The sequence below is a fragment of the Echeneis naucrates genome, chromosome 9 (genome assembly GCF_900963305.1).
Source record: "Echeneis naucrates chromosome 9, fEcheNa1.1, whole genome shotgun sequence".
Classification (NCBI taxonomy): Eukaryota; Metazoa; Chordata; class Actinopteri; order Carangiformes; family Echeneidae; genus Echeneis; species Echeneis naucrates.
The window spans coordinates 19669176-19679541 of record NC_042519.1 but is presented as its reverse complement, the minus strand read 5'-3'; the positions used below and the strand labels follow the sequence as shown (position 1 = coordinate 19679541).

At 42.6% G+C, this 10366-nt stretch overlaps 1 protein-coding gene across 2 annotated transcripts in view; it reads left to right on the top strand.

Annotated features, from left to right (window-relative positions):
• The first annotated feature begins 3358 nt into the window (after positions 1–3358).
• efna5b (ephrin-A5b) overlaps positions 3359–10366 on the top strand; it is an 86519-nt gene continuing 79511 nt past the window's right edge. For both annotated transcript variants that reach the window (XM_029510810.1, XM_029510809.1), the window contains exon 1: positions 3359–3749. In XM_029510810.1, coding sequence (XP_029366670.1) covers positions 3625–3749 — 125 coding nt within the window. In that variant the 5' untranslated portion in view covers positions 3359–3624. The remainder of the gene's footprint in view (positions 3750–10366) is intronic.

Here is a 10366-nt window from a genome sequence, read left to right as displayed (position 1 = left end):
CATCTGGATGGAGGTGAGGGAGAAAATGAGCCCGCATGAGAAGTAATCAACGCAACCCACTATGATAGTGACAGCAGGTTAAGGAGGCGATGGCGAGGGGAAAGCTCTGTTTCTATGCGAGAGAAAATGAAAGCGGTTGGGGGTGTGCGCTGTGTGCACTAGTCAGTCAAATATCCTTGTTATCAAGCATGTGTGTGTGTGTGTGTGAGAGAGAGAGAGAGATTGGCCACAGCAGGAGAGGAATGCAGTCACGGCTGTAAAGTGGGTGTGAAAACAGCCATGTTCACTGACCTCCATGTTGACCTCCCCACCCCACCCCATCCTCCCCTGGTAGTTGACAGTGCCCTCTCTGAGTGTGTGTGTGTACATTGCAATAAATGCTTTTGAAATTTTGTGATAAAATTTGCCAGAGTTTGTGTGGTGGTGGTATGTGTGCATGGTTCTCTCTAGCGTTCTCTCTCTCTCTCTCTCTCTCTCTCTCTGTGTGTGTGTGTGTGTGTGTAATGATAGCCGTAAGTGCATGGCCCTGAGTTTACACTAGTCTGAGGGAAGAGGTCAAGAGGATTATCTTAAAATATTAGCTGCCCTCTCATGCTTTGCTCCCTCCTTCTCTCCTCCCTCTCCTTTTTCTTTCTCCTCCTGTATCCTTGAAGCAAATAGCACCTGTTGCACGCACACAAACACACACACACACACACACACACACACACATTGAACATTTAGAACAGGCTGCATTTGATTTTGTTGACTTTGCATGAAGAAAAACGTTGACTTAAGGTCAGTCTTGAATAGACTTTACCATTATATTTTTTATTTTCATATTTATTTAATATCTGACCAGACAAATCACAGATAAAGCAAGAAGAGGCAAAGATATCAAAAATCTTGACTTACTTCTTCAGAATAATAAATGTTTAGGTTTAAATGTCTATATTTTGTTAGGTTTTTGTTCATTTATTTTACTTTACTAATATTTCAACGATATTCTAGTGCAACCACACACAGCTCTGTTTGGAATCTATTGTTGCTATATGGACAAAAATGTATAGAGAAAAATGTTGTTTTCCATTTTGAAAAATGGATTTTTAACCCCGGCTGTACAAAAGCACGTACACGCACACACACCCGTGCACATACAAATTATATTTAACCACCTAACTGTCCTAAATCTGAAGTAATAGCTCCACTTTTTAAACATGCCACAGGGCCGGGTCACTATAAATCCACTCCAGACGCCCTGCGCTGTATCTAAATGAATTCATGTTACAGTTATTTTCGTTAGTGATTTCCCACCTGAATTTTTGGCCTGCTGCTCATTTTCTAATGTTTCATAAATCCTCCTTGTGAGCACTTGTCTGATTTAGGGCGACGACAGACACGGTTCTTCTGGCGCGCCCGAAAACTTTTGGGAGTGGGAGGGGGGGCTCTGAGTCAGCTATCCCGCCTGTTTGCCACTGCGGGGCGTCTGGGCGCTGGAGCGGCGGCTTGAACCCCCCCACCCCCACCCCCTTCCCCCCTCCATCCCACCCACCCAGATTACAGCTGCCGGGGAACCTGCACGGCATCGCCGCCCCCCCTGTTAGGTCCAAACCTGGGGGAGAGATATGACCCCTTTCAGGAGGAGAATTCCTTACAATTAATAGTAGTTCAAATATTTATTACAAAAAAAACATCAATTTAAAAGCAAAGGCGTGGTTATTTATTTATTTATTTCGTTTTTTTTCCTCCTTCATGAATACATATTCAGATTTCTATAGTTAGGATATTAGTCCATTTTAACGTTCAGTGTGTATCACCTGAACACGGGGGCCTCTTTTTGTGTTATTAGAAAAAACACACTGGAACTGAGTTAAATTGAACTGGGACGGTAACCTGAGCCGACGCTCCTCTTCGGTCCGCTGCGTCCGTTTGCATGTAATTAAATAGCGCCGTGCGCACTTATCGGACGGATCTGACAGCGGAGTATCTAAAAGCGGTCCCTGTCCTGTCCCCCCCCCCCCTCTCACCACCACCACCACCACCACCTTCCAGCTCTACCTCTCAGTAATTGAATTAGCTCGGTTTTAGGCTGGGGGGAGGAGGAAGGGGGAGGGGCTTGGCTTTGTTCGAGCGACGCCCATTCAAATCATTTTAAACCAATGGGACTCTCCCCCGCTCCTCCGTAACCGAACCCACTCTCTCAGTCGGCGTCTGGAGCTGCCTGGCTGTGCCCTCACCTTCCTGCTCGTCCCGGCGTTTTAAACCTAACAACCACCCCCCACTTAAAAAAAAAAAAAAAAAAAAAACAAGAAAGAAGGAAAGAAAGAAAAAAAAAAAAAACCAACACACACGTACACACCGTAACACACACGCACACACACCGAGAGACCAGGAGGAGGACTGCACGGCGCGCACATGGGAGAACCAGAGCTTTCCTTCACGGCTGCACGTCGCACGATGGCGTTCATATGAGGAGGTGGCCGTGGCGGGGGGGGGTGACACTTTTGGATGCGGACACAAACAAGCGTCTCCACACCGAGAGAGAGAGAGAGAGAGAGAGAGGAGCGCATGAGAAAACACAGCGCTGTCCGTAGTCTCTTACACCAAGAAGGACTCCTCCCCACCTCGGCCTTGACACCCCCTTTCCTCCCCCACCTCCCCACCCCCCCACCCCCAACCCCTCTCCGTCTCCACAACTCGGTAAATCGTTGAAGAAAGGATAACGTCCCCCCCTTTTTTTTGCACGCCGGAGACGACAGACCGGGTCGAGCTCTGCCATTCAAACGCCGGACTGACTGTATGGCTTTAAAAAGTTGCCCGGAGAACGTGGACATCTGACGTGCGCCACACGGCGTCATCGGACACATTGAGCCTCTCTCCCTCTCTCTCCCTCTCCCTCTCTCTCTCTCTCTCTCTCTCTCCTCTCCATCACATCTCGGACTGAATAATCCCCCTGCTCTTTGGGTTTGGAGTAAGAAGAAGAAGAGTTCAGCAGTTGTCATTTGTCCTGACAAGAGGCTACAATCCGGTAGCTCCCCCCGCAGAAAGGGAACATTATCACACCACAGAAGACACTGCCTGTTGTGCTGCGCATCGGTGTGTGTGTGTGTGCGCGCGTGGTTTTGAGTGTGTGTTTGTGTATATGTACGTGTAGGATCACTGTTTGCGCGTTAGAGGGGAAGAGGATTTTCTTCTTGTTGTTTGTTGTTGTTGTTGTTGTCAGCGCAACACGGATTTGTCAGAGCTGACACAATAAAGCGTTGGGATTGAACCGGACCCTCGAACTGCATCAGACAGACAACACACTGACCGACGCGTTTGGCTTTTTTTTTTTTTTTTTTTTTTTTTTTAACTTTACCTTCACCGCCAGCCCCGAACAAGTGCCATCTCCCCCTTGAATGGTTAACAATTTTGTTTTGTATTTTTTCTTTTTTTTTTTGCCTTTTCTTCTTCTGTGCTGTGCGCATTTCTACCCGTGCGTCAATCGCAAACTGCGCCAGAGACACGCGGCCACAGGTGAATGAGAGGCGTCACCTGTCCCGGTTCAAGCGCCGACTGAGCCCCGCACCGAAGAGGAATACGTGCCGAAGTTTGCTTTTGCTCTTTTTTTCTTTTCTTTTCTTTTTTTTTTTTGGTGCTGTAGTGATGCTGCAAGTGGAAATGGTCCTCTTTGTCTGCCTGGTGCTGTTGATGTGTGTTTTTAGCCAGGAGCCCAGCTCCAAAGTGGTGGCCGACCGCTACGCCGTCTTCTGGAACCGGACCAACACCAAGTAAGTGGCCGCACACCGGGTATCTTATTAGGGAGGAGAGCCGGCTGATGTTCCGGCTCTCCGCTTCTGTATGGACCGAGCAGGGGGTTCGCAGTTTTTTGTGTATTTTTTTTTTTTTTTTTACTGGACCACATCGGTGTTTATTCTCCGCAGTGAGGGCATTACGCCAGTAGCTGTAGGTATATACAGGCTATAGCCCAGGACAGGAACAGGAGAGGAAAAGGCTGTTATGTGTTCTTTAAAAACAATCTAATAAAATACAGGTACATGGGTGCCCATAAACTGTGAGTCCCAGGAAAGTAGATTAAAATGGTGCATAGGTTCACTGTCAGTAATGCCCAAATGAAGGAGATTCACCGTTTCCCTGTGAATCCTTCAGCTGTAGGTACCTGGAGCTTTACCCCGTGTTGATTGGTTGTGGCTGACTCAGGCTGGTTATTTACATGACCCCACTGGAGTCATTAAAATCAGCAGGTATTTAACCAGTCTCATCTGGGCTGAACCCCCTAAACAGGTCTACATTCACCTCCTAAATGTGGCCGCTCACCTCGCCAGCCCAGACTGTGTAAAGACTCGCTGTGCCTTTTTGCTTTTTGAGAAACTTCACTTGCAGGCAAACTGGCCAAAAGTCTGGACCTCTGTACTCTGGACATTACTCTTCAGAAAATAGTAAATATGTCAGTGAAGAACATAATGTATGAGTAGATATTAAAACAGCCCCAAAAGGACATTCAGGAGAGTTATCTCTTCATCGTAATGTCATTTTTTTAGGCACACAGCGATATCAGCACTTCTACAAGTAGTCCAAAGAAGAGTATGAATCTCACAAAAGACACCAGGGCAGAGGAATTTCATCAAAAGATGAAACTCAATAAGCTGAAGCTCAAGTTCAATATTATGATGATTTTGCCTTAGAAATAGTTTTTATGGCTCTCAGGAGCTTTAGTTTGTTTTTTTAGGTTAAAATTTAAACCGTCATAGTCATTGAAATACTTTTTTAATGTAAATAATCTAATTGAGAGGTTGAAATTGTAATTAATTTAGGCTAGACATAGCTGTTTTCCAGCTAGCACAAAACAATGTATACATTTGTTTTCTTTTTTTTTTACTGTGTAGTATTATAATGTGCTGTTGTGTATTTGGAGACTTGAGATTTGAAGCACAGCATTGATAAAAAATAATAATAATAAAATTTGGTTTAGTAACAGGTTTATTTACTAAAATGAAACCAATAAAATTTCTTAAAATAAAGAGTACAAAAAGATTTTCATTAAAGTAAGAGCAGTGGAATCTACCGACTTACCCTTTCTAAACTTAAGAAAAGTTTCCCTTATTTAAACACTGTACAGCTTCTTTACTCTAAGATGGAAATGTTTATATTGTTTTATATATATTTGCACATTGGTGAAGATGATGGCTACTAATGCTGCCTTGAATTAATGTTTCAAAATGCAAACAAGTAGGATACATATATACATATATATATTCTCAAACAGGTATTTTAAATATTGCCGTAAGTTTTAAGAATTAATGACTTAGTTTTTTTCACTTTTCTTACATACTAATTAAAGCAAAAGTGTGTTCTCACCGTATTGTAGATTAGTGGGGGAGTGAAGATTTTATGAGCTGTTGACTCAGACAAGCCATACTAGAGGACTTTTGATGAAGTTAAAGTAAAAGTTTCCCAGCTACGCCTCGAACTTCTGTCTTCAGACAAACTCAGTGTTGGTGTTTATCAAGACAGCATTTCCTCACTTAAAATATCCCACAAAGTGTCAGACTGTACAGCTTTGTCCTGGACTTATTAAGTCCAAACACTGCTGGTGGAGTTTACACAGATCTTTCACTCAACTGCCAATGACACTTAGTATTTGTTGAAGAAAATCCTCAGCTTACCATCCAAGTGCACACTAAGCCATTAATAGCACATGCTGAATTTGTTGCACAACTATTTATATTCAGTTTGAAGTTTGGGAAAACATGATTTATTGCTTGAAGCAATTAGTGGTCGGGGGTACAAACGGAGGGCTGACTGTAAGCGTTCCCCTGAAGTCAGGGCCAGTCTAGCAGGGTGCGTAGATCCTCGGCCTGATATACCGTAGACCATGACTGTTGTGGTCTTGGTCTCTACCCGGCCATACCCTGGCTGTTTATTTATGGAGCGCTTTCTTCAATGGAGGCAAACACAATTTTTAGTTAAATCTTGATTTCTGCTTTTGATAGACATACTTTAATTAGGCTGTACATTTTTTTTTTTTCAACCAAGAGAAAAAAAAAAGGTTTGTCTTGACTGGCCGTTCAGTTAACTTGATATCTTCCAGATGTGCTGACAAGTTTTCTCAGTTTCAGTGAAGGAAAAAAAAAAAAGTGTGGATAGAGAGAAAAAAGAAATTTAAGTAAATCCTGTTAATCTCAGATCTGACACACTAACACTGAAAGGGAGTGAGCGGGAGAGGGGAAGAAATGAAGAACTTTAGATCCACGAGTCTGCATGCATGTTGTCCCTTTTGCTCGCTTTGTGTCTATAGTTAAGTCTGAGGAAGAGATAGCTTCCTGAGCCTCATCTGCCTCTGAAGCCCTGACTTGCCTGAGGAAAGGAAACAGGTTTTCACAGACGCTGTAATGCAGCTAACACCAGTCACTCCGTTCTACTTACTCTAAATAGAGTTTGTTTGACTCTCACCCCTGCAGGGCTGAGGCAGGAAGCCAGAAAGGTAACATAACAGCAGAGTGGAGACAGAGAGCAGGAGACATAGCAAACCCGTCTTATTGATGACTCAGTTAATAAATATCGAGTCCCTTTCTTTGTGCATTACTGTAGAGAGCTGGTGTGGCACTGTACTGAATCTTGCCTGCGTCTGCCTTTGTTCTGAGGCTACACAACACGCTCTCACCGAAAGTACGGCTGCTCTAAGAATTTCCACTGTGAACGCCCCGTGCGCACAGTCACATTCAAGCCAAAGTTACATGGGTCGTTATGACAGTAACAACATAATTGGTTATGAATCATGTTAGCAGGTATCTTAAAGGACAGTTTCAGTATTTATTTTTTGTTTGTTTCTTGTTTCCCTTTGTATTTTACATCCTTCCCTGTTGGGGGCTGAACCAAATCATTCAGAGCTTGTTTTTCTACCCACAGGAGAAGCCATTAGTTGCCATTCATTTTTTTCTCACCGTATGAAATTGCAGCTTCCACAGACTTGAAAATTGCTTGAGCTGGATAATCCATCACAATGAATCTGTAGTTTGAGTTGGTCACAAAATCTGTTTAGCTTTCAATTCATTGTGCCCAAGTTGGATATTTCGCATCAGTGTTTGCAATGCATCACCTGAAACGTAAAGACAGAAATGGGAGAGTGTAGATGGAAAAAATAAAAAACCTCAATTTAAAATGGTTTTTTGAAACAAACTTTGTCTTATCTGTTTTGCCCTTCAGGGGGCTGTCTAACTACAAATAAGTAAATATCCAATCACTCGAACACAATGCCCAGTGGTGTGGGGGAAAGCGTAGAGTAAGAGCTTGAAATTCAAGAGGTGACTTCTTTTGCTTGAGACATTTACAGGTTCGTCAGTCAGATATATCGAATGGTGGATCTCAGATGAGGACTTATTGTGTATGCAATGGAGCCTTTTTGTTCACAAAATGTTTTGCAAGTCAGAATATCTTCTATTTGACTTTCCAGTGGTTAGAGTTACAAGCAATTGGTCGATTAGAGAGGAATTTTATCCAAATGTAATTCTGGTAATTTGTGTTCGCTGTACCACAGTTGTCTGTGCCACAGTGTTTGTGTTGTTGGTGAGTTGGGTAGGGGCTGGTAGGGGATTTCCTTTGCTGTTTTGTTGGCTTCACTCCACCGTAGCATTTTTACAGTTCCAGCTTGAGACCAGAAACTTGCTAACTTCTTTATAAATGTGAACAACACCCTTTTCTCCTCACTCTCTCTCTCTCAAACACCCACATTTTACATCACAAGCGTTCAGTTGCTCAAAAAGTTATTTTTAGGGCTTGTTTGGAGCAGCATAAATCTGCAAGTTGTATCCGTCTATAGAGAGATCCTTCAACTTGAAATGACTTGCGGGGACAATTCTCTCGGTGGATAATGCCCTCTATCTCTCTGACTGCCTTCGCTTGTGAGTGTTTATTCTAATGAGGAGACAGACTGGTGCTGTAATGATGTCTCAGCTATAATGCTGACGACATGGCCCTCTCCTTCCTCTCTGCTCCCTGCCCTTTCTTCTTCCCCATATCCCTCCTCGCCTCCATCCCGTATTGCCTCTCAGCACTCCACGTCTCGCTCTCTCCTGACCTCCCTTCCTTCCTCCTGTCTGTCTGTCTGTCTTTCCTTGCCGAGTACAGAAAATGAACGAATACAATTAGATATTTTGGGAGCCTCTCCGTGGTCGTTGGTGGAAAAAGACGTACAGAGGACAGGCACACTGTGAGAGGAGCTCAGGCAGAGGTCATGCTCATACAGGGAGGAATAACGAAGCAAAACCGGTTAGTCTGTAATGACAAACTAGTGAAAGGTGTTATTAACATAAACAGATGCAGTTGAGATCATGTAAATTGTTCGTGGTGATTTTACTGCATAATTGGTAGTGTAACAAACTGTCCATAAAAACTATTTCTAACATGCTACCTTTCATGTAGTTTTCACATTTTCATTTTTAAAATGAACCGTAACTGGAGCCCTGTATAAAGTAGAATAGTCTCTGGTATCAAAGGCAAACTTTCTTTTGCTGCTGCCATGTCTTTATCTGTGCATGTTTTTGTGTTTGAGCGTATATATATATATATATATATATATATATATGTATATGTGTGTGTGTGTGTGTGTGTGTGTGTGTGTGTGCATGTAAGCTGTGAGCTCATAAGGGGCTTGTTTCCTCTCCTCAGACTCATAGATACCTGAATGAGTCCATATTTCCCCTTTGAACTTATTATTGTCCATGACCATCTTTATCTGGTCTGTCACAGACCAGTGGAACAACACTAAATGTCATGTCTGTTTGTGCTTTTGTGTGTGTGTACGTGTATGTGTGTGTGTGTGTAAATGCTGGCTATACACAAACAAAGGCACGTCTACAAGGAAGGTGGAAAGTTGGCCTTTACAATCATCTGACTGACGTGGATATTATAATAATAGCTCTTATTTATAAAGAAAACTCAGAATTTTTATTTTATTTTATTTATTTATATTGTCTTTGATAGCTGAAGTGAGTACTTTTTGAACCCATGCTATTTCACGCACACCTTATCATTTACATACTAACTAGCTAACTCGCAAGGAGTGGTTTTACTCTCTGCTCTACCTCACGCGCTCCCCTTACTATACTCTGTCTGCAGCGTGATTAGTTCTCGTTAATGACCCCCTGCTCCGTCATTCTTTTACGCCTGTGACTCTGGTAAGAACAAGAACCGGTGTAGGGGACACAAAGACGGCCAGGCAGAGGATATTGCAAGATAAACACAGGACTTGACAGAAACCCACCAAATGATGGTGTTGTGCGATGTAATACTTTTATTAGGCTGAAATGGCACTCTGTGTTTTCTCACCAGACCTGTAAATGCACTTTCATTTAAATTAGATTTTTTTTCCCTATTAACTAGAAAATGAGCCCAGCAGGCAGCAGTCAATGCTTAGTCAATGTGCTTGGCAGAGCAGCTGTTCTTCAGCGTGCTGTGGAAGAGGGGGAGGACTCTTGGCCGTGACCCTTGTGGAGGTGCTATGTGGCGGACAGAAGTAGCCCTGTCGCCGGGGATGCCTGGTGGGCAAGCTGAAGCCTCGGCTATGCTAATATAAAGAGTGTGTGTGTGTGTGTGTGTGTGTGTGTGTGTGTGTACACATATATATGCACCATACTAGTGTCCCCTTAATATTTTTTTTTTATCAGGAATTAAATGCAAAAGTGACTATTTCAGCTGAAAATGTGAGTCACATTAAATAAATAATTGCAATTTTTTTTCTAGTGCAACATTCAGCCCTACTATATGTATTTCATATTCAAAATATCTTATATTTGGAAAGCGGGCTAAGTTATTAGGTTTGCTGTAAATAACTAGCTTTAAATATGTATGATTTTATTTTTTTACTTTTTTTTTTTTTTTATTAATCTATATCAGAAAACCAGTGTTAGCTCATGATTAGATGGATATAACTCTGCCTGATCAGGGTTAAATGTGTTGTAATAGTATAAGCCGCACTGGGAATACCATCATCAATTTAAATGTTAGGTTGTCCACCAAAGAGCAGCCAGAATCTCTTGTTATACTAACAGTATTGAATGGCAGTTTCATTTTAGTTGCACGTTTCCCTGCCTTGCCTGGGGAACCAGATTTTAATGTCCAGGTTTTTGTTTTCAGAGTAATCACTCCAAGGTCAGAGGGAGTGCTGAAACACTGTTATCAGCTGAGCAATCTGTCTTTTAGCCCTCGTTCGACCCGTGGCTTTCTGGGGAACGCTCCATATCGCACTGCTTGGAAACAATAAAGTATTAACCAGCTTATGCAACACCCACGTATGCACAGCTTGATGCGAGACTTATATTTTGCCATGACAACGTTAAATATAATTTTTCTTTTTCTTACTAGTTGGTTCCCTTTTTTTAATATATAT